A 25,610-nucleotide genomic window follows, 5' to 3' on the forward strand; every position below is an offset into this window, starting at 1 on the left:
CTGTGGATTATTGCCCGTGGATGTAGCGGCCTCTCAATGACAGGAACCATGGTTGCCTTATGATTAAAAAGTAAAAAATAAAAATAAAAATAAAGGCCTGTGATACATACTATATATAAAATATATGTAACCAAACACCCAGATAACATTACAAATTCCAATTTTCCTAGTCAAAAGGAATTTCAATACAAATACTGTAAACAGTTAATCTTCCAACTCTGCAACATAAGGATACTATTCAAGCTTCCACCATCTGCCACATAACAAAATAATGGGACAAATACCACTCATGAAATAACACTCTTTCCAAATAGTAGAGAGGCATATAAAAATGTAGTAAATTCTGTTGTCACTTCACACATTTTGAAATTGCCCAAAAGTCAGGTAAGGGAACCACCTCCATAAAGATAGATACATATTCACTCATATTATTACTCATGCACAACAAAACAAAATTTCGAGACAAATACCATCATGAAAGGTAAGCGGCATATAAAAATGTACAAAATTTCAATGTCAGATCACACATTTGAAATATCCCCAAGACAGTTAAAGGGAACCACATGCATAACTATAGATACATATGATTACTACTAATACAAAAAAACAGAGGAAATAAGGGGAAAAACAATTTTCTAAGACCAATCAAATATAACTAGCTATATTAAGAATATATCATCCACGTATGCATCTCAAGAGAAAAAAGAATTTATCATAATTTCAGTGAATGACCAAAAATGTTCAATGGAACTGGGCATACATACATACATTGTGCAGTGAAGGAATGCTAAGGGATATCATCATGATAATAATAATTATTAAAAACAGTCCACTATTAGAAGCACATCACATCAATGTGGGAAAAGTTGACCTCGGGAATAAATCAGCAACGTTCCAGAAATTGAAAAATTTGTTAAAGTCTGGAGAAACTTGAAAAAAAGAGCAAAAACTCAGCAAAGTTTAAGAAGTACAAAAATATTTTATTTTTTTTTAGCATCTAGATTCTAAAGTATCCACAACATCAAATAAATGCATTGCCACATAAATATGAAAGGAAACCTAATATATAAGACATATAAGAAGTCTAGTGCTATATCACATATCAACAGTGAATCAAGTCCTAAATCTTGAGTCTTAACTCCGTCTGAAGAGTCAAAATATCAACAAAAAATATAATAAAGGTATATCATCATCATGAGTCATATACATGTCATAAACTAATCAGTCAATGAGTTCCTCTACCCCTTTTACGAGCATAGTGAATGGCTTTGCCTTTTCCTCTAGAGGAAGAAAGCCCTGCCCCTAGTGCTACAAATGGATTTTGTTGTCCTCTAGAAGCAAAAATAGGAGGTTGACTCTGTACTTCCCATCCTTGTTGGTGTCAACTCCTCCTCCTCCTCCTCCGCTGCCTCTTGTTCCTGCTCCTCCTCATGGGAACCATTTGTGTTACAAAGACTCAGAGAGAAATTAGAATCCATACCTGGCACCTACAAATCAGCACACTGAGACTATCACGTTGAGCAGTGGACAAAACTCCAAATCCACGCCATAAAACTGGTAAATCTCCTCCTCTTGGGCAGTGACAAACACCTCCTCTCTCCACGGGCACAAATCGCAAAGGTTAGAGTGCAAAATGAGTGGAAAAATCAGTATTTTCCTAACTTATACATGACCCAGCACTTCACTCACAAGTTTTTGGATCAACTACCAATGTCATCCCAAGTTTTACAATTAAATCCGGAGCTTTTCATTTTTGAAAAAATCATGAAAAACTCGGTCAATAACATCGGCGAGTTGAAAAAAACACAAGTTCTCAATGCACAATTTTATCAGGACCTTTTCCACAAAGCATCACACATGCTGCGTGTAGAAAGTCAGTGGAAATTTTGCTCTGCTTGAATGAACAAATCTGAAACTAACTTGTAACTTAAGACACAAAAAAATTCTACTTTAATTTGCAACAGAATAGGAACAAAAATAACACAGTCACACAATAACAAAAAACACAATATTTTCCAGGGAACCCAACTAGGAAAACCCTCTGCTTGTTTGAAAAATATATTGATAGAATTTTGAGCAATAGATCTCTTACAATACAACTTTGTTTCAATAGAAAAACAGTCATGTTCTCTCTGCTTGTCCTAAACCGAAACACCTTGCAAGAACCCTGATCTTGCTTCCCTATTTCCTTGCACAAATCCCAAGGAAATTCTCCTATATCAACTGCACACAGATTTCTCCTTAGTACGTCCTTCCCACACACAAGCTTTTGCACATAAACTCAAGCTTACAAAACAATTGATCAATTATGTGCCTTCGTCCACCTTATAAGCTTTTCAAATAGGCTAAATCTAGCAAGTTATTATTTCTAAAAATCAAACTAGTGATTGATTAAGTTAACCAAGTCCAACTGACTCATGTAACTCGTACTACCCAAATTTAAAACTTGAGACTCACTCACTTGTCTTTTTCCAAAGATAACTCGCACTAGGAGACAACAACTAAGCCTCCCACTCCAGTGCATCAGTCGAACTGCTTCATGAAGTGTCCTAACTTATAGGAATTTGCCCTCATTTTTAGGAATTCGTCCTAAATTTTAGGAACTCGTCCTAACTTTTAGGAACTCGTGCATGCTAAGTAAATACTACTTCTTGGTCTCTTTGACTAAGGCACAAGTCAAAGGACCTTTCTCGCTACTATTTTCAACACTCTCGAGGAAGGTGCTTCTAGAATAACCTTGTCCACCTGGATCTGTCTCCAACACTACCATGTCATCTGCTGCTATAGTTGCTCCCCCCAGAATCTGAACTAGAAGACTTCCCTGCTTTCCTCTGCGGAACCTAATCTAAAGACCTGTTCTTTCCCACTATGTTCTGCGAGTCCATCACTTCATTCATAAGTGCCACGTACCCCATGTAACTCTATGACTGCTTTCTCTGGCTAGAAGTGATACTGGAAGATTCAACTCTTTACTGATCTTCCTTAATCAAATTCTCTGCCCACTTGGCTCGAACTCTCCCTATATTGGGAGTCTCTGACTAAGTGGTTGCCTCCACTCACCTTGGGTTATGCTCTTCATCATCCCGTTGGTCAGCCCAACTGCCAACTAGCTTAGACTGAAATTGAAATACTGGTTGCGGTTCCATCTTGAGAGCTCTATCTTGCTCTCGCTCAACCACCACTTCTCTACTTTGAGCTCCACTTGCTTTGTTGCTCAAGGCTACACCTGTCTCTACCTGCAACTTGTAGAGACTCTTCACCCTCACACCTATCTGCTTCTTACATCCAAAAGCTAAGTGTTGGAGGTACGCCTTACCTCTGTTGATGATGATAACATATCCCTTGTCCTCAAGGGTAGCTACCGAAACAAGATTTGGCCTCAATCCCGGAACATAGAGAACATCTCTGAGATGAAGAGGATTACCTGACTCCCTCTGAAAACTAACAGTACCAACTCCTCTAACTGCATACTGACGATCATCTCCTAGCTCAATCTAAAACTGCATGTCCTTCTCCTTCAGGTGGTTGAAACTCTTCTTGTTCCTAATCATGTGGAAGGATACTCCTGAATCAATATACTATATAATGTTGTTTGTTGAGCTTGCCATGCAAGCAATCAATGAGAAATATTTCTCGAACTCAACTGAAAAAGCATTTACCTTCGCTAATGCAGCTACATGATCCTTACTAGACTCTTTCTTCCACTTAGGACACTTAGTAGCATAGTGTCCAACCTCATGGCAATGGAAACACTTGATCTTACTTAGATCCTTATTCTTGCCCTTCTGACTGAACTCAGCCACTTCTTGGCCTTGCCTACTAGGGCAAGGTTCTCCTCGTCCACTATCATAATTGATCTCCCTTCTATGGTTCCTCTTTGGATCTCTTCCTATATGCAGTTAGTCCAAAACCTTTCCTAATTTGGAAAGTTCTCTCTACCACTAATAGTGTCCTGGAACCCTTTCCAAGACTTGTGAAGTCCAAATCAGGCAACCACGCCCACACCACCTAGTTCATCTCGTACCGGAGTGAACCTTGACAAATATGTGATGACGGGCTCATCCTTGCTCATTTGGATACTCAGCTTCTCCTTAAGAGCAAGCTTCTTAGTATCACAGGTACCCTAATATAGCTTTAAGATGACATTAACATCTCATATGTTGTCTTCTTCTCATGGATATGTGGTACTATATGATCTCTGACCCCTTCTAGAATAATCATCCTTGCCTTGATATCATTATTATTATGTTGGGTCAATTGCTAGGGATCTTGAGGTGGAGCTATCGCTTGATTGATGAACTCTCCCACCCAATTATCTTTGAGCATTATCGTGATCCTCCCTTTCCATGGAACGAAGTTCGAAGTTCCCTCTAAACAGTGGTCTACTCTCAATCCTTGGTACACCATCCTACTTCCCCAGAAAGCTCTCTAACATCTACCTAACAACCTTGTAGTCCTTCACATGAAGTTGTACTTAGGGCTCAAATAATTTTGCCTCTCCTATCAGCCTTGTAGTCCTTCACAAGGACTGAACTTAGGGCCATTCTAGCAGCCCTCCAATCAGCTCTTAAGCTACCACCTACTATGTCCCAATCCTGAACTCTCACCAACCTAGCATCAACACCATACTTGAAGGAGATTTAACATACCTTGAGAGTTGAGACATTGACTTTTGTACCAATATTCTAGACCTATGTTAGTATAAAAGTCTGCAATCTTTGGCCCTCGTTAAAGATGTAGTAGCTGCTACAAACCTCCAAACTCTACCTCAGTCTAATGCAAAACCTGCGCTCCTCTATCAAGTTCACTTCTATGTTGTAATTATGAGGCTACTCGACCCTTGTTTCCAACTTCTTGTTAAGCCTTACAGCCTAAGTTGCACTGAAATGTATACGGAAACAAAGTTTGAAATGGATACGACAAATTTTCAAAAAAAAACGAATGCGATATGACAAGGAAACGACATGTATATATATGTATAGGACAAAATAAAATTTTCATCTTACCATTCATCTTTCAAAATCTAGATCCTATATTTAAAAATACATGATCATCGTCATTAATTAAACATAAACAAATCATCATCATCAATTCAACATAACATCATGTTTTTGTTTCCAATTTCAATAATTAATGCTAAATGCACACTACATAGTACACATTACAAAATGAACTATGACTAGCAATCTACTATCATATGACATATTATGGTATTCAATGTTCATTGTCCAAAATTTTAAAACATCATCATAAATTACATTTAAATATCATCAAATATGCCTTCATCCATGTAATTAAGATCCACATAAACATTTAGATCCTCTCCATGAGTGGGAGCATTGCAGCCATGTTCACTTGATGATGCAATTATTGGTGCCTCCAAGTCAAACTAAGTCATATGAGATATGGCATTCAACGTCATATCTGACTCAAGCAACTCTAGAAACGGATCCAAAACCCTTAAAAATTCCCAAAATGTTTCAGAAATAGGATTCTGCGTTTCCAAAAACACTGAAAATACCACGTTTCCAAAAAGCTAAAACATTTCAGTGTCATTTCTATTGAGAAATCTAGGGCATTCGATGTTTAACAATTTCTTTGCTTGATAATTGCTTGTGATATGCTTGTTCTTCTTTTACTTGTGATCTTTCACTTTGTTAGCTTATTAGTGTGTTCTTTTTCATCAATACAATTATCAAAATAAAGACAAGCGACACAAAATATAGGTTACTCCAGCCAAGGCCAAAACCTCTCACCTCATGAGAGGAAAACCAGATAAAATTCTTCTTCTCAATCTTCAATTGATAAGTACCAAGACCATGACATAGACCCTTGACTATAGTATCCTTCCAAGAATTGTCACCCACCTTGATGTTCTGCCTCCTCCTTCCTTTGCTTTACTTCCTAGAGAAACTCGGTCTATATTTCTTATACTGCTCCTTCACAACCTTCCTAGAGAATCTCGATCTATAGGTCTTCTTAAGAGAAACTTAATCTCTTCTTTCCCTTGCTGCCCCAGAAGATTTTCACTGCCCTAACTTCGCATTGCCCAAAACATTCTGCTACCCAGACTTCGCACTTCCCAGAAGATTCTACTGCCCAAACTTCACATTGCCCAAAAGAACCTTCGCTACACCCAAAAGATGATGACCTAGAAGAATCTTCGTACTGTTCTTTTGTTTCTTTTGCCTCCTTTGTACTTTTCCAATGAATGATTGTCCGAATTGTGTGTCTCCAAATGAGGTCGAGTAGGTCTATTTATACCCTTCTTCGTTGCCCTTTAGGCCGACTTGACAACTGGAGTTTAGGCCGACTTCATCTTGCAGTTTCTTCATGGTTTGTAGCTCGACCTGAAGGGGTTTGGTGACAAGTTCTTGGAGGATATTTTACATAAACAATATTGACCTATTACAGAGTGTAACATGACTTCATTTACATGACAATGACTCGTTTATGTCTAGATGAATAAACCCTAAAGACTCTCAATGGGAAACTTGACTCAAAAACAAAACCCTTGCTCATGAAACCCATGAAGCAAGTCAATATAATAATTTCATTTTTCTTTTTTACATCTCTTTACATAAAATCATAATTACATGTCATTATGAAGACCGAAGCTAGTTACACTTTTTAACACTCCCTCTTAACTAGGGAGGTAATCATAATGGTACCTTGGACTTTCTCAATCTGAAGAATCTCTCTTAAGAAGAATTCGGATTTGTAACTCATTTGTATAGCATCATACCAACCACCATTTATATAGCAAGGCCTTGAATAACAACTCTATCCCTCAATAAGATCAAAGCAAAATGTTGGTGAGACCAATGATTTATAGACATCCTCATCATTCTCTCTCTCAGAACATACCCCACCTAGGTTCTCTCAAGATATGTTCCATGAGGACTATTCTTTTCTTGGACTCCCCAGTCCCCAAAAGAATATCGATCCTCCACGACTACTCTTCCATGGGATTCCCTATCTCATCCCACAAGAGCATCGAATGCCAAATGATTACCCAATCCTCCATTTTGTCTTCTCAGGTGAAGCACAGAACAACATGTCTATCACTCCTTCTTATACCAAGAAGTTTTACTCCATTAATGTACTCATTCCTATCACAGAGGAATGTACTTAAGCTTCCGGCTTAGAAGTTTCAGAGTTTCTTCCAAGTAAGAAACTTCTTCTCAGGCTCCCTCTTAACCAAGGACGTATAGCAGCTCTTCATGTGGGGAACCTAGAACACTCAGTTCCATGACAAGCTCCTTTCTTCGATGTCATGTATTTATTCTACGATAAAGAGTCTTCATATGTTCTATACTCATTCATCACTTTTGTTCATGAGTCAATCATGTCCTTAATTCATCAGAAAGTGATCTATCAAATTTTCCATCTGACTTTGCTTCATGTTATTATGCTTTCATGCCATATTTCTCGGAAGGACATTACATCCTTCTATATGGTCTGTTTGGAAGTCATTTACAGATCTTCCCTTTGACAGTCCTACATAAGCCCATCCAAATGTTAGTTCAAAAATAATCAATGAACACTTCAAATCAAAGTTACCTTTGTAATGATCTTTCATCATGACATCTTTCTGTAAGTATCGGCATCTTGCATGCAGATTGACACAGCTCCCATAGATATTTAGTGTCAAAGGTCTCTTATCTTTTTTCGACTTCTATCAGAGTCTTCATATCCTTCCAGGAGATATCCTAGTCAAATCTTCTTGGACTTCGGATGTTGAATGCCTTCTATAATCAATGATCTCTTCGATGATCAAAGTTCCTTGATTGTAGTCAACTTCCTCATGATGCGTATATATATATATATATATATATATATATATATATATATGTTGATTTCATCTAGCATGACTTATGCTCTTTAGAGGAGATTCTTTCTTGATCATACTTCCCAGAATGGAAATAGTGACCTATAATATTTTCAACTATGTGACATGACTTTTTCCCATAATTTATGTGAACATACATACCTCATTTTTCTTTCAGTCATCCAGACTTCTTGTAGTAGCTTCATTTGAAAGGACTTTATCCTTCAAACATGCTTTCATGTTGTGTCATCATACCATTACTCATTGAATCTCACAAATTAGAATTCCTAATGAAAACCTTTTGCTTCCTTTCTCTATTGGTGAATCCTTTGATGAGAATTCTAGCAAAGAACCTTGAGGATATTTTATATCCTCCCCTGGCAGATGTTTTCTCCTATGATGATCCTAGTTGATGATGACTTCTACTTCATATAAAAACCCATGAGGTTTCCTATGAGCTTCCTTATCAATAGAATTTGTACCAAACATACTTTCTTCTTCTCATGTCATGAGCTCTTATCTCTAATGCCTTTATCACGATGCTTTCTTCTAATGCATCCTATCTGCTTTACATTGCTTCCTATCTATGACTTACAAGTAAAAGAAACCTTCTAAAGAAGAAGATCATCTTTAGCTTCTTCCTTCTTACGCTTCTTTGTCTTAGGTTCTTTTACTTCCTTAATAGAATAGTCTTCTTCCCTGTCCCTCTTGAGATTAGGACAGTTCCTTCTAAAGTTTCCAAAATTGTGACAATTATAGCATCTTACTTTAGCCATGTTCTTCCTTTTCTTCTTTGGAAAACCAAATCTTTCCAAATCTTTCTTCTCGTTGTCACTAATTGTTTCCTTCTTTCTGATCTTTCTTCACTTTCATTCTTCATCCTGTCTCATTTTACCTTGATGAGAGACCATAATGGGATGACTTCCTCTTCCCTAGAGGCAATGGGGTTCCCTTGTTCGTCAGTTAATGCATTTAGAATAGCAGAGAGTATTTCATTATCTGATACTCCGTCTCCGAGATCCTTCAGTTGTTCTTTTATTTGAGATGCCTTAGAGAGGCATGATGATATCCCTTCATCTATTTTCAACTTATCAAGTTCAAATCTAAGTGTTAAGATTTTTTCTATCGTGCTTCTGGAGAAAAGTTCTTCCAACTTATCGTATATTTCTTTAGAAGTTTCTAGCTTTGCTACATAGGAAATAATTGAATCTTTGATGGACTACTTGAGTATCTTCTGAGCCATGAGATCCTTTTCCATGTATTCAGATAATGCTAGTTCTTCTGATGGCTTGGAGACTTAACCATGAGCATGATCAATGACTTCATTTACTTTGAGGACAATGTCTATCCTATTTTTACAAACAAGGAAGTTTGATACCCCAACCAGCTTTTGATCTTCCTTAAAACATGAAGTCATTTTCCAAGATTGTATTATAATAAGAGGTACTTACTTGAGAAGATCAAATCTTCAATTTTGATGATGAACTTACTGCTTCTTGCTTCAAGTCTTTTGGAGAGGGAGGTCTACCTTCTATGAGATCTTTGCTTCAAGAGAGAGGATTGACTTTTGATTCAATCTTCCTTAGATTTGAAGAGCTTCCACTTCCTTTGATGATGTGATGATATCTGAAATGCTTTTAGGGTTTCTGCTTCCTTCTTAAAGATGATTTCAAGATTCTTGCTTTCAATCTAGGGTTTTGGTTTGATGAGAATCTAGATCTCCTTCTTGATAACCTTTGATTTTCTTTGATTCCTTCTTTGAAGATTGATTCTTGTGTGTCAGCTTGCTTTGACTGCCCCTTCTTGTCTTCAACACCTTAGCTCTGATACCATGTTGAGAAATCTAGGGCATTCAATGTTAACAATTTCTCTGCTTGATAATTGCTTGTGATATGTTGTTCTTCTTTTACTTATGATCTTTCACTTTGTTAGCTTATTAGTGTGTTCTTTTTCATCAAGACAATTATCAAAATAAAGACAAGTGACACAAAATATAGGATACTCCAGCCAGGGCCAAAACCTCTCACCTCTTGAGAGGAAAACCTGATAAAATTCTTCTTCTAAATCTTGAATTGATTAGTACCAAGACCATGACATGGACCCTTGACTATAGTATCCTTCCAAGAACTTTGTCTCCCACCTTGATGTTCTATCTCTCCCTTCCTTTGCCTTTCTTCCTAGAGAAACTCGGTCTCTATTTCTTACACTGCTCCTTCACAACCTTCCTAGAGAATCTCGGTCTCTAAGTATTCTTGAGAGAATACTCGGTCTCTTCTTTCCCTTGCTGCCCCTGAAGAATTTCACTGCACTAACTTCGCACTGCCCAAAAGATTCTGTTGCCCAGAGTTCGCACTACCCAAAAGATTTTGCTACCCAGAAGATTCTACTGCCCAAACTTCACACTACCCAAAAGATTTCGCTGCCTAGACTTCGCACTACCCAGAAGAATCTATAGCCCAAACTTTCCACTACCCAGAAGAATCTATTGCCCAAAAGAATCTATAGCCCAAACTTCGCACTACCCAGAAGAATCTATTGCCCAAACTTCGCACTACCCAGAAGACTCTGTTGCCCAGACTTCACTACCCAGAAGAATCTGTTGCCCAGACTTCGCACTACCTAGAAGAATCTTTGTTATACCCAGAAGATGATGACCCAGAAGAATCTTCGTACTTTTCATTTGTTGCTCCTTTTCTTTCCTTTTAGCCCTTTTCTTTTGCCTTCTTCTTCACACTTTTCCAATGAATGCTTGTCTGAATTGTGTGTCTCCAAATGAGGTCGAGTAGGGCTATTTATACCGTTCTTGCCCTTTAGGCTGACTTGACAACCAGTGTTTAGGTCGACTTCATCTTGGAGTTTCTTCATGGTTTGTAGCTAGACTTGAAGGGGTTTGGTGACAAGTTCTTAGAGGATATTTTACAGAGACAATATTGACCTATTACAGAGTGTAACATGACTTCATTTACATGACAATGACTCTGATGTCTTGATGAATAAACCCTAAAGAGTCTCAAAGGGAGTCTTGACTCAAAAACAAAATCCTTGCTCATGAAACCCATGAAGCAAGTCAATATGATAATTTCATTTTTCTTATTTACATCTCTTTACATAAAATCATAATTACATGTCATTATGAAGACTGAACCTAGTTACACTTTTCAACAGTTTCCGTGTCGTTTCGTACCTATTTTTGTTTCCAAAATGTTGAACACCATTTATGGGGGTTTAGAGGGACGTTTCCGGTAAACTTAGCTTACGACCCACCCAAACTAGGCTACAAGAGCTCGACCTCTTGCACAGAAACCTATGACCTGATCTTGCAAAAATTAGCCCACAAACGTAGCATAGAATATGCCCAAACTGTCCTCCTAGACCTCGACCAACATCTGCCTTTCTTCTCTTATACTTGTCACAAGAACAAGACCTCTCCTTAACTTCGACTACAGCTTCTTAGGAAGTGGCTCCCTCATATCTCCTTCTCTTATGATTTGATGCATTTGAGATGATCTTAAATCTATTCCAAGAGCTTTGATACCATGTACAAAGTCCACAATAATTTTGATCTACTTGAATGAACAAATCTGAAACTAACTTGTAACTCTCAAGACGCAGAATTTTCTCTGCTTTAATTCGCAGTGGAATAGGAACAGAAATAACACATTCACGCAATAACAAAAAACAAAATATTTTCCAAGGAACCCAACTAGGAAAACCCTTTGCTTGTTTGAGAAATTTATTGATAGAATTTTGAGCAATAGATCTCTTACAATATAACTTTGTTTCAATAAAAAACAGTCTTATTCTCCCTACTTGTCCTAAGTTGAAACACCTTGCAAGAACCCTGATCGTGTTTCCCTATTTCCTTGCAAAAACCCCAAGGAAATTCTCCTTTATCAATTGCACACAAGTTTCTCCTTAGTACGCCCTTCCCACACACAAGCTTTTGCACACAAACCTGTGCTCTTTATTGCCTTGTCTCGCCAACTCGTGCTCACAAAACAATTGATCAATTTTGTGCCTTAGTCCTCCTTGTAAGCTTTTCGAACAAGCTAAATCTGGCATGTTATTATTTCTAGAAATCAAACTGGTGATTGATTGAGTTAACTGAGTCTAACTAACTCATGTAGCCCAAGCAGAGATGAGCCTTGGATGTGTGAGATCCTTGTCATGTGTTGACAAGTTGATCCCCCCAAGTAGCGATGAGCCTTGGATTTGAGAGATCCTTGTCATGTGTTGACAAGTGGATCCCCCAAAGCAGAGATGAGCCTTGGATGTGCAAGATCCTTGTCATGTGTTGACAAGCGGATGCCCCCAAGCAAAGATGAGCCTTGGATGTATGAGATCCTTATCACGTGTTGACAAGTGGATTCCCCCAAGTAGAGATGAGACTTGGTTGTGTGAGATCCTTGTTATATGTTGGCAAGTGGCATCATAGTGGCATCCCCCCCAAGTGAATATAGGGTGATAGAAGAATCTCCCCTATGATGGTTCTTCTTCATTAGGGTGAGACATCATTGTTCCAGACGATACAAAGCATAAATGAACAGAGTGTTGACAAGCGGATGCCCCCAAGCAAAGATGAGCCTTGGATGTATGAGATCCTTGTCATTTGTTGACAAGTGGATCCCCCCAAGTAGAGATGAGACTTGGTTGTGTGAGATCCTTGTTATATGTTGGCAAGTGGCATTCCCCCCAAGTGAATATAGGGTGATAGAAGAATCTCCCCTATGATGGTTCTTCTTCATTAGGGTGAGACATCATTGTTCCAGACGATACAAAGCATAGATGAACAGAGTGTTGACAAGCGGATGCCCCCAAGCAAAGATGAGCCTTGGATGTATGAGATCCTTGTCACGTGTTGACAAGTGGATCCCCCCAAGTAGAGATGAGACTTGGTTGTGTGAGATCCTTGTTATATGTTGGCAAGTGGCATTCCCCCCAAGTGAATATAGGGTGATAGAAGAATCTCCCCTATGATGGTTCTTCTTCATTAGTGTGAGACATCATTGTTCCAAACAATACAGAGCATAGATGAACAGAGATGAGTAGAGAAAGCAGAGATCTTTATTGCAGACAGAAATTCCTCACTAACTGAGAGGAAGTGTTGAAAATTCGCAGCTCGGGGATGAATTTCTAAAAATAGAAAGTCTAAAAATATAATTTCTTAAAATAGAAAGTCTCAAGTATGACTTTCCAAAAATAGTAAATCACCTTTCATCAATTATTATTGATGGAAAATCCCTTATGATCATCAATCAATCCTAATAGTTCAATTTCAACTAAATCATCAATATTATTATTATTATTAATAAAAATAAATTCAAGTCTCTCAATCATGAGACTCAATCATGTCATATGTAACTCCCCTCAGTTAATGCATATGTTACTCTCTCTAAATGGGTTCATTCCTCTCTCTCTTTAATGCTCTTACGCACCTCTTACACTCTCTTACACACTTTAATGACTCATCATAAAAAGATTCCTCTTACACATCTTTAATGCATAAGTTACACTTCTCCCCTAAATGCAAAAGTTACACTCCTCTCCTTTATGGCATAAGTTACACTCCTATTTTGGTATATGCAACTACTCCTTAAGGCACAGGGGTTACTCCTCATGAATTCAACCTTCTTGCTCTTCCTATATATTTGTGCCTCTCATCCTCACTTTATACACTTGTGCTTGTGAAAGGAGAATTCAAACTTGAGAAAGAGAGAGTTGGAGTCAAGTGAGTCTAGAGGAAGATTGAGAGAGAGATATGGTCTTGAAGGGCAAGAGCAAAACCTAGAGAACCAAAGTGATTCAGTGTTTGCATCAGCTACTGCTATCAGAGATTCTTCATATTTGGGTGAACTTCTTCATTCTCTCATTGTACTTTGTATCTCTGTTGAACAATTGATTTCTAATAGAAGAAGAATCTGGTTGGGCTTTCCCCTTGTGGGTTTTGCCCTGGTCATTGACCTAACTTCTGTATCATTGAGTTCTTTGTTGTCTTCCATTGTGCATATGGTTTATATGGTTTATGTTTTATCTACAATTACTTCACTTATTTTGCAGCATGAAGAAGTTCTGGATTTAAATGATTGTAACAGCATAGAACATCAAAATTTCAACAATGAGCCCAAGTCTTTGACTCTTGCAACAATGTCCTTCTCTCTCAAATCCAAGTCTTCCAAAAAATTACAAAGATGATGAAAACTAAATATCTTGAAGGGCTCAAAGGAAGAAGTTGTAGGACAAGATAGCATAGCCACATAGCCATAGAAAACATCACTTCCTTTGAGAATAGTAAAATGACATGAAGGAAGACTGTTGTCTCTTTCTCCATTTCCAAACTACTCTCATCGTTTTACCACAAAATATGTATCAATCTCTTCCGCCATACAAAGCTATTTTGGCAAAGTGTTCAACAACTATGGAATGAGAGGATCATTGTTGAATACCATGTATGGTTGGTCACCAAAGATATTTGAAATTGACAAAGATGAAGCATTGCAAAGGATTAAAATAGTCTTCATCCGCAAATATTGGATGCCACCATTTGATCACATGAGATCACTATAGTACAACCACCAAAGACATTTGACTCCAAGCCTATCACTTCCAAAGTTTAACATTAGTTTTTTATCAAGTAATAAATTACTGCCACTAAATCCCTTTTTATTAGAACGATTCCATTGAACACAAGTGAGCAACAACTATTTTTTGAACATTAGCGAGTAACAACTATTTGATGTAAACGGTACAATATGGTAGAAGTGTCACATGCTCTTTGAAGCATTCCTTTGCCTAAAAGGCCTCAACTATGAGTATCTATTCTGCCAAAGTTGCCTAAGAATTGCACCTAAAGACCAAACACGTTTTGCAAGGACGACTTGCGCATATAGAAACACAAGCACAAACAAGAACAGATCATTTAAGAGACTTGAACCCTAGTGGAAGCGATAGAAATTCCCTACTTTCACCACCCTAGTAAGCCATCACTGAACTAAATCCTTTCAAATGGACTCCTTTAATAGAAGGCAACAATCACCTATAAAAAAGAGGTCTTTTGAAAGGAAATATAACTACTTTCCTAATTTCTTTAAAGGTGGATATCTTAGCCATAAGGAAGTTTATTTTAGATGGGTAGATTCTCCTAGCATCCTTGTAACTCCTTTTGGGTTTCTAGTTAAGTATAGGGGCTCTTGACTTGTATTGTTGAATGTATACTTGTAAAAGGGAATGTAGCTATAAGACCCAATGTGGCATGAGTAACACCCTTTTATCATTTGTAAAACCTTGGGTATCAATCCATAAGATTATAGATACGAGGATATATAAATTCATATCATTGAAATGAACTCCTCATGGAACTCTTTAAATTGATGGTCATGCAATAATGTGCCCTTCAATCCTTCATGAAGATGGACTAATATCAGAAATTTGCAGCTTGTAGTGAAAATGTCACTGCTAAGTCGTGGTTCATCATCTTGATCTATTTAGCAAACTTTTCCAACTTGTTTTACAGGTGACCTGCTGGAATGTGCCTTGTGGTAGCTACAGATCAATCTGATTTTGGAGGAATGAACCAGAAAATATATGGTGACAAGTCACTCAGAATTGATCATAACAAACAAAAGGAAACGACACTTTAAACTTTCTTTTGTTGCAACAATATCACATTCTAATGATTGTCACAACTTAGACAGCACAACAATATGGAGAACTTCTCTCATCCAAAGAAGCATAAGCAAGCTTTGCCTAGTCCAATACTAAAATTCACTGAACAAATGATCTTCTGAATAGCAATCTGCCTCCCCACCCACCACAGATCAGAATCTTGGACGTTGGACAGAGATGTAAATTTGTTGGAGCAAAGATGAGACAGATTCCGAATTAGGTTGGCAAGATATAAATAAATAAGTCTCCACTGCATACAAGCAAATATTATTATTTACCAACCTCCTTTTTCCAGTAAAAGAAAGCATAATTACCAAGAAAGAGAGTTTACTTGGAACAGTTGAATAGTTTTTGCAAGAATCTACCAAACCTGGGTATCTAAAAGCTATTAAGACAACATGGCAAGATTGATCTTTCCTTATTGTTGGTCACTTGTTAGTAACAAACAGCTTGAAATTACAGCCTTAAACAATTTTCATATATTTTGCATGCACTGTTACGGTTAACAGAGGCTTCCCAGCATCTTATTAAGTGATTTTGGAAATAAAAACAAAGTTGGGGAAGTTCATTAGATTATATTATAGGCAACTTAAAGCGCACCAAAAAAACAGTGAAATTTGTGTGTTCATCAGGCATATAATTAAAGAAAACAAATATCTAAATAATAGCAACCAATTAATAGACTCTCGATTAACTGCATAACTTTGAATATAATTCCTACAAATCGGGCATCCCAATTACTTGGTGCAATGGAAAAGCACGAGATTCTTTAAAAGCTATGCAACTCAAGCAAATCCCCCATGCAAAGGCAAGACACAAGTCCAGATATGTCTTTTGCCTCCAAATAACAAGCAAGCTGGACAAACATTGAGTGTCAAAGATAAGAATGACATAAAACCCTCTAGTCCCTATGAAATCCAAGTTACCAGCTTTTTATTTAGCAAGGTAATTTTGAAGCCCCTGGAAGCTCAAGAGAATCCTTGATCTTTGTAAGAATGATCCTTAATTAACAATCATTTCCCTATCATGTTAATTGCGTGACTTTGAATATGGTACCACAAATTGAGCATCCCAATTACTCGGCGCAATGTAAAAGCACCAGATTCTGTAAAAGCAAAGCAACTGGAAACAAACAAACAAAAAAAATTAAAATCAACAATGCAAAGGCAGGACACAAGTCCAGGTACGTTTTTCTTCCCTCCAAAAAACAAGCAAACTGGACAAACATTGAGTGCAAAACAGAAGAATAACATCAATCCATCTAATCCCATGAAATTCAAGTTATCAGCTTTCTAAATACCAAGGGTATTTTGAATTTTAAGACAAGCCCCAGGAAGTTCAAGGGAACCCTTGATCTTTGTAAGAATGATCATTAAATGACAATGATTGTCATTTCATGTCAGACGGAAAATGCTGAAGAGAACATATTAAACTTTTTAAAACGGTATAAAATGAGGACATTATAAAACAAGAACTTGTAAAATGATTCATGGTTATGCTGATAGCCATTTCACCAGTTATTATTATTTTTCTTTCCATTTTCTAACCAATGATGTCTGAGATTTTCCTCTGTTTCATGGATTGTTTGATGTCAATAAAACAGCGCCTTGATTTCTGCATGTCTCGACTGTCAGCTAGCACTGCTTCTGCTTATTTGATCTGACTCTTCTTGAAGAGGCTGGATTCACTGAATTTTAATCTTTTGAAGAGATCAAGATTCAGCCATTTGTGATTCTGATACTGGGATTGTTTCATGTTTTCTTCTCATGATTGTCAGATACCTCAGAGGAAAATACATGGCTATGTTCCACCCAGTTTCTGGGATGGGGGAGCACGGGAACAAGAAGATACACAATGGGGACGTGTGAGACCACCCCCCAAATTTAAGGGACGGAGGGTTCCCTATCATAGGGGTCCCCATCTCTAAAACTATAAAGATAGAAATAATATAATGATAAAATCTCCCAACAACAATTCATCCCATGCAAATTCATCATTGTGCAATACAGTAGAAATGCTATAATCCAGCTAATCCTAAGATCCTGAAAACTGTTAAGTCTGCCAAATTCAGACTGGGATATGAAATTCTATCTCCATCTGAAGTCTAATGACATTAGAACCACTCTCAAACATCCTGAAACAACTAATAATAATGTTAAAAATTCAAGTAAAAAGTGACATTCTCCTTTATCTTACCTTTTGACATCCTCCTTTCTCTTACCTTTCCTTTATCTAACATTCTTCTATATCTTACCTTTTGGCATTCTCATTTTTCTTATCTCTTCCTTTATCTTACCTTTTCTATCATTTTACTTTAAGTTGATATTACCATTAATTACGAAGGTCATGCACTCCTCAAAGCCCTATCCTTTATCTTTTTCTATCTTTATGGGTGGTTTGACAAAAAATCTAAGGGGTAACCCAAGCACCCCTTCTAGGAGAGGGGATCGTCCAGATGCTCCCCTTTTGGGGAAACACAGCCCCCACTCTAGGGAAATGTTGCCCCACGTGTTTCATGGAAAAACAATTCCCTAGGCACCAACCCATCCTCGAAGTGTTAGAAAGTTGGAGGCGAGCTCCCCCCCCTGCCCCCCCCCAACCAGGGATACATCCCCCGAGAACATTGTTGCTTGGTTGAGAACATTGTTTCTTGGTCCTCCCCTATTTGGGTCCCATTATGGATGACTGGACAGGTTTTGAACCTTGTGCACCAAATGGTGCTTCCCCATGTGTTTTCCCCAAAGCTAGACATGGGAAAATGTTTCCATTGGTGCCTCACCATCCCCGGAGTGTGGGAAAAGTGGGGGGAAATCTCCTCACTCTGTGGGACACACCCCCATGGAACATTGCTTTTTGGTCCCCTGTTTGGGTCCCCTTATGGCTGATTGGATCAATTCTGAACCTTATGCACCAATTGGTCCCCAAGTGGGGTGCACCAATTGGTTAGAAAGACTCATTCAAGTCCCCAAATGTTCCCAAATCCATTTGGGCACATAGTCTTTGATTTTATTTGGTTAAGTTTGTCATTTGGCTTGGTGGCTTGGGCACACCTCTTAGCCACAACTTATCATGTCTTAATAACACTGTGACTCGTGGTCTTTTGAACATTCTTTTGGAACAAAAGATTGTTTTTTCCTATCAAACATGAAGTTGTTTTTTCCTACCAGCTATCCATTCATCAACTCTAGTGGTTTGATTGTTAAGGAGAGAACACCTCTTTCACATCATGTCCACTAACTAGCAAAGCCATCCAAGAGTTCCACATTTGATTTTACATCACTCACCTCTACAATGCTAAGGGCTTTTTGGTTCACATATTTAAGACATTGTACAAGTGACCAAGTGGTCGAAGAAGACATTTATAGGCAGTACCACTTAAGTTACTTGCACTACCCTAAGAACCACCCCAAGATCTCGAACCTAAGATGTCCTTCTACCTTAAGCATTTCATGTAGTTAAGGGATGATCTTATTGTCCAACCTAAATAGACCCAACCACACAAGTCATATGCCTTTGAAATTCAAATACCTCTTGGCCAATTCCAAGTATGTTTTTCACCAACTTCAAGTATTGTCTAACCATCACATCTTATACCCTGAGAGGAATTGTCAATTATGCCATTTGCAGGAGGCTAAATGCTTGATCTATTACAAGAACCAAGGGTGTTTTGATTGCTTGTATCGAGAGTCTTTGGGGTCCCTCACTTATTTCTTCCAACATCCAAATCAAAGATGCTTGGCTCTCTTTATACAAGGGATAGTTCTTGCACAACCCTCTCAAAACTTGATTCTATCGAGAGGATTACACCATTCTTTCATGTTGTCACAATGACCGTTCACAATAAGAGGCACAATAAGACCCCATACACACTTCACAACATATCAATGCAATTGCACATGTCCTCACAACCGCTTGGCAACATGACATTTTTTATGTAGAGTACACACTTTTATCATGCTCAAGCTCAATCTACAAGTCACTAGATGTAGTCCTCTATCACCAAAATTTGACGAATGTCCTTAATACTATGAAAGTGTCATCAAACTATTCCAAACATCCTTCCCAGATTGTGCAACCATGCCTCTCAATCTGAAATATACTTTTGATGACATCCTCTGACAATTCATAGGTACCATCCTTATGATGTATGCATTTCTTTCTCTGTTATGATAGAATCATCCCCCTTTAAGAACCTCAAAGCAACTTCTTCTTCCTCTTTTTCCTCTAGTTTTACTCTACAAAGATTGTGGTGTAAACCACTCACTTTTATATCAATGGATATAGTCACTTATTGTTTATTTCATTGATGCTATTGTGAGTACTTTTTTCCTCTCTTCTAATTTTAGCTTCTAGCTATAAGTGTTGTTTTTGCATTCTCGTCACTCATCACTACTAATGAACTTGAGTCCCATTGACCTACTTTTGGTCACCTGTGGACATTAATAATATTATCTTATCATGTCATATCCAGTGAACTTGTGATTTCCTTCCACCTTCCACAATCTTGGGCTTGCTTTGACCATTTGTCTCCATCAACCCCACCTAATGGAGGTCGCTATAATTGGTGTCTCCACCTTGTTTTGGCTTGTAAGATGTATCTCCCTTTGTCAAATGATGAATCAGTCAGTTGCATCTTATGGTGTTTGGCACTGTCCCTATTTGCACTTCAATCAACCTTCATCCCCACTTCAAAGGAAGCTTCAACACAGGCATGTGAGTGAGGAGGTTACCTTCTCACTGAAGCCACTTATAGGTCGCCCATATCTTGTACATATGGTTATATATTTTTGTGTGGTCTGCCTGATCTCTTTCTTTGATTTTTGGAGATAGATTATACTACTTAGTCCCAGTGCAGGATAGGTTTGCACTTCAAGTACATAGATTAGGCTTTATCCCTTCTTTATTGCCCACTGTTTGCTCTCTTCTCGAAGCCCAACTAGTTGACATAGATTTGTTTATGTTGGGTCAGGTTAGATTAATTTATGTTGGGTCAAACTAGTTTAATATAGGGTTCTCACCCTGCTATGTAGGAAATAAACCCCGGGACCCCTTCCCATTTGCTTCTATATCAACTGAATTGGATAATGAATCTAATGCTTGTTGATTGATGTTTGCATTGGGTTCAAACAAGGGTTGGTTAGGCTAAATACTTATGTTCTCTACTTTCTTTTCTAGCATGTAGACTAATTAGTAGATCACCAAATATAAAGAGGGCAATAAACCAGCTTTGTTTTCTTTGCTTTGATTACTCTCTTGTTAGTTTATATGCTGTTCCAGTCAACCCAAATCACTCAAATATCAGTCCATAACCCGCTGTAGGTCATTAATAAATAATTAATTATTTAATTAATTCAGTGGCCTACCATCTCTTCCTTACTCTCTTTTTCACAGTTTTCCTCCAAAAACCGGGCAGTGGTGTGACACTCACTTCCCACTACAGCAATAATTAGGCAACGGTCCAAAGTATAAAAATCAGTTAAACATTGGGAAATACCAAAAAATTGACCAAACAAGTTTTTTAAATTAAAACTGGTGAAAACTAACTTTTTTTTAACTTGCCAATCAATCAGGGATTCTAGTACTACTGGTTTCACCTAAAATACTCCCAACTTTGGAATAAATAAACCATTTGTATATTTATATGTTGCCTTTAATTATATTGGTGGCAAATAAGCAAGCATTTTGATAAATGAAAAACAGACATAAACCATGAAAATTAAGTCTATAGCACACAACATTGAACGAAAACCAATTACTTTGAATGGGTCTAACCTTGGGCAATTTTATAATGCCCATAATTTTCAGGCAATTTTAATACATATCTACTATCGAGCATTCTCTTCAATTGTACTGTGTCCTGCAGAAACTCCGTATGCAAATTACTAGAACTGTCCCTTTTTAGAAAGTAACATAATTTTAACTCAGCAGAAATTTAACAGTAGGTACTAGGAACTTCGAAGAGAACATCCTTGACAGAAAATTGATGGACATAAAATGCATAAAAAACATAAATTTGAAAGTCGCTTATTTTAATGGAGAAGCAAAGATAAGTTCGATTCTCAAAGTGAAACTTAAAAACAATTATGTACTTAGCTAGCATTATCCAAAAATGTTTGTTAGCATTTAAATTCTACAGCTATCCAATGATTGGCACTTAAAAACACCAAAGATTTTTTCTCTTACCTTGGCAGATGCCTTGACATTACTTGAGCCTTTGCTGGCAGCCGTAGATGCAGATTTAGGCTTACTGCGAACCAGAGTGGCCAAGTTTTTCATAGTTGAAGATATTGCTATAGCACTAATAAGGCACATAGCTGGAGCTGCGACAAGGATCAGACGTACCATCACTCCAGCAAAATATAAGCTAGTGAGGCCATATAGCACAACAAAAATAGTGGCATCTGTCAATCTTTTGAAACAAAAGTAGAGCCCTGCTGGAAAGAAGAAAAGCAAGATGTGAAAGTCAAACATAAATGATGACCAAGCTGTTGGTTGATGCTCTGAGACAGAGGCAATGATTGGTATATGATCTTTTGCATATGTTGGATCAAGAAGCGAGTAGAAACGTCCAGTCCAGGGAGAGATATAACCGGAAGCCATGCCAAGTCCAAGTGTTAGTGCCCCTACTCCTACTGCACTAGTCACAGTTATCTTCAAAAAAGCTTGAAAGAGTTTTGGATCATCTAGCTGATGTTTAACCCAATCTACAAAATAAAATACCTGAAATCAAAGAAAAGGAATTAGGCAATTTTTCTCCAATATCTATATCTATCCAAATTAAGTCAGAAAATATTATCCATCATTAAATACTTCAAGAAAGGAAAGAACTCATGACCTTTGCCACTCATTGCAGAGTCTATATAAGAACAGGGCCTCATAAAAAGAGGGTTTCCTGGAGTGTACTCTAAAACATAGGATAACAAAAATGCAAACCGAAAAAGGCATTACTGCAGAAATTATCTAGAAATTTTAACAACTAGAATGCAAATTCTAGAAAATCCTCTCACAAGAGCACAAATGGAAGCGGGGTTTAAATCTAAAGAATCAAATTCCCTTTATCACACTTTTCTGATCAGAAAAGGACTGACTGAAGACAATCATTCCACTCAAAATCATAGCTATGTAGCACACACTCTTATCAGATAAGGACTACATAAAGACTAACATTCCACTCAAAAACATTATTATATGCCACAAGTTGTTTGTACCTACCTAATATATATGCAACTTCCCGAACATGTTCAGATTGATAGTTACTTGCATTGATCCATCTTAATCTTGGATTTAATAAGCAACGAGAGTGATCAGCAAAAATAGAGACATAATTATGGGATTATGATGGATCTATGCTAATTTGTTTTATTATAAATTTCGATACATCTCATGGTTCCTTTTTAAAATAATAATTATGATATTGTTATGATTCACCTTCACCCTAAATGTATCAGGCTCTAAGAAAGATCAAATCCTTTGGGAGGAAAAAATTTTGATCATATAGAACAAATTTCAAATGGTTACAGTACATAGAACTGAGAACCCAAAACTTATGAATATATAAATATATAAAATAAAAATAAAAATTGGTTATGGTAGAAATATATATTTTTTTAATATAATAAATTTTATTTATGTGTAAATATGTATCTCACTTTTTATCTCTGTATAGGGATTTTGATATGTAAATCTCATCTCTCTTGTATACAGATAGAGATAATTTAATTCTATTTGTATCTATATACAATCAATATATTTCTTTATTTTTTTAAATAATATAATTTTACTTTCAAGCCCCACATATGGTGACATAGACCTTATCCACACAATAACATCTTTCTTATACTAGGATCTAGAAGTACCTTACTACTTTCAGTGCAACTATGTTCACAAAATTCATGCTGTTTAGAACAGTTCAAAAAAAGTTAGAGAGCTTGAAAACAATTAAAAAGTTCTGAAAAAAGGGTTCAGAGATGTATTAATATAACATATAAATGTATACTTAAGATCATAAATATTACTCCAAAATTCAATTAACCACAGAAAAATACATAAATTTACATTACAAATAGTAATTCAGAGAACTTAAAAGAAATACTTATACTACTAAAAAACACTCAAACGTTGAGTTGATTTCGTCTCTGACTAAACCCGGTAACTTTGCTGGGATTGAAAGTGTATTTTACATTGCATTAGAACTCATCACATTAAAGGCTCTATAGAACCTTGTTCCTTCTGCAACAGCTACTAGCAGCCTAATTTCCATCTTAAATAAAACTAGAACTTAGAAGTTGCAAATAAAGAGATATACATCCTTTAAGGCCACGACAATATGTTCCGGAAGCTGGAAAATTTACTAGAAGGCATCAGAAACAAAAAACAATTAGACCGGAAGAATTTTTAGGGGTTACAAAAGCGAATTGTTTTTTTTTTTCTTTCAATTAGACGATTCGAAGTGAAAAGTTGCTCAAATCTCTACGAGATAAAATTATTTTCCTACAAAAGATCGTTAAATATTTGCATAAAATACCTAAAAATCTTTGCAGTTGACATTTTTTAGTATTGTAAAAATTTGCCAAATTTGCCGAATATGGTTCCTTAAATGTTTTCATGGATTGGACTCACCTGTAACAAGAAAAAGACCCCCATGGCAGCCATGTGCTCGCCAGACTGCACATGCTGAAAGCCTACAAATCGGATCTGCATCGCGAGAAGCATTCCCAGGATGTACATGCAATTGTATGCAATGTACAATCGCAATGAATATCTCCCAGTCACCAGAAGCACCACGACATAAATAGGAATTAAATTGATGATGAAAATATAACCTCCCCACGCAGACACCATATAAAAGTAAGCGAAAGCTGAGGCGACTGACCAGGCCAAGGATCCAGTGTTAACAGCTTTCACAAACAGGTAGAAAGTTAAAAGCAGGGCAAAGATCGCCACCCCTTCATTATCGTACGACCCGGCAACAGACCGAGAAATATAACCGGGACAAATGGCAATCAAAGCCGCTGCTGCAAGGCCGGCACCGGAATCCCAAATCTCCTTACCGAAAAAATAAGCAACCAGAGTGGTATTTGATGCAAAAAACGGTGCCGTCAACACACAGACTTCTCTTATGTGCACTGCAAAGCTGAGCAATCTGAGAGTCCAGTAAAGAAGAGCAGCCGTGACCATAAGACCAGGATAAAGGGTTCCTCCGATGATTCTACCAAGGGGATACCAGCTCTCGTAATCGAACCAATTCCAGAACTCGTAGAAACCTTTTTCCGTCAAGTACAGAGTGGTTCTGTAGTTGAAATACGGATCGAATTCGTGGATCATGCTTTCATAGCGAAGCACACTAAACAATCTCGTTATAAATGCGAGGACATAGATCAGACAGAGAATCCCCACGCGCAGTAGTAGCTCCTGTTGTTTGGTTTTGAGCCTCAAATTCCTCATGGAGAGCTGCAGGGTTTCAAGCTTTAGGCTTAGAGGTGCCATTACTGAGTTCAATTCTATTTTCGATTTCCCAGTCATTGCATTACTAAATTAGTCCTGAATTCGCTAGGGTTTCTACTCAACGCATCTCCAGTACATAGTTGTTTTATGTTGAAACTCCGGTTCTGCAATTGTGAAGCACGGTAAGATGGCTCCAAGCATCAACTGAGAGTATTCTTGGCAAAGAGTATCCAAAATGCCGCAGATCGGCACAATTTCTGGCAAGATGTGAACGGATCTACCCGTGGAAACCCTTATAAAACCCCGAAATTACTTTCGAAAACATGAGGATCAACCTACCAGTGCAACATCCGCACAAGTCTTTTATTGACTAAGACTTAGTAATAGCAGACTTCAGGGTTCTATTTATACATTCAAAACTATGATTTTTCTTTTAATTTTAACCTGTTAAAAAGGTCATGTTTATCCAAATCTTCTAATGTTTTTTTCTACATTGAAAAGGGGGAGCATTCATATGGTATCTTACATCTAAAAGGGGGAGCATTCATGTGGTATCTTATCATCATGATCAATCATTTGAATTTGCATTATTATTCTGTTGATATATCTTATAATTAATCATTATCAAATTGTGTGTAAATAAATCAAATGTTTATTATATATAATGGAATGT

General features: G+C 37.3%; 1 protein-coding gene across 1 annotated transcript in view; it reads right to left on the bottom strand.

Moving 5' to 3' along the window:
* STT3B (staurosporin and temperature sensitive 3-like b) overlaps positions 1–25,326 on the bottom strand; it is a 51,812-nt gene extending 26,486 nt beyond the window's left edge. Inside the window, exons 1-2 of the mRNA XM_089379484.1 lie at positions 24,113–25,326; positions 21,677–22,213 (exon numbers count right to left, since the gene is read on the bottom strand). Of these exons, the coding sequence (XP_089235610.1) occupies positions 21,677–22,213; positions 24,113–25,015 (1,440 nt within the window). The 5' untranslated portion in view covers positions 25,016–25,326. The remainder of the gene's footprint in view (positions 1–21,676; positions 22,214–24,112) is intronic.
* Between the last annotated feature and the right edge of the window lie 284 nt (positions 25,327–25,610).

This window comes from Pinus tabuliformis, chromosome J, assembly GCF_031772625.1.
Source record: "Pinus tabuliformis cultivar Carrire ecotype Pingquan chromosome J, CPIR1, whole genome shotgun sequence".
NCBI classification, from domain to species: Eukaryota; Viridiplantae; Streptophyta; class Pinopsida; order Pinales; family Pinaceae; genus Pinus; species Pinus tabuliformis.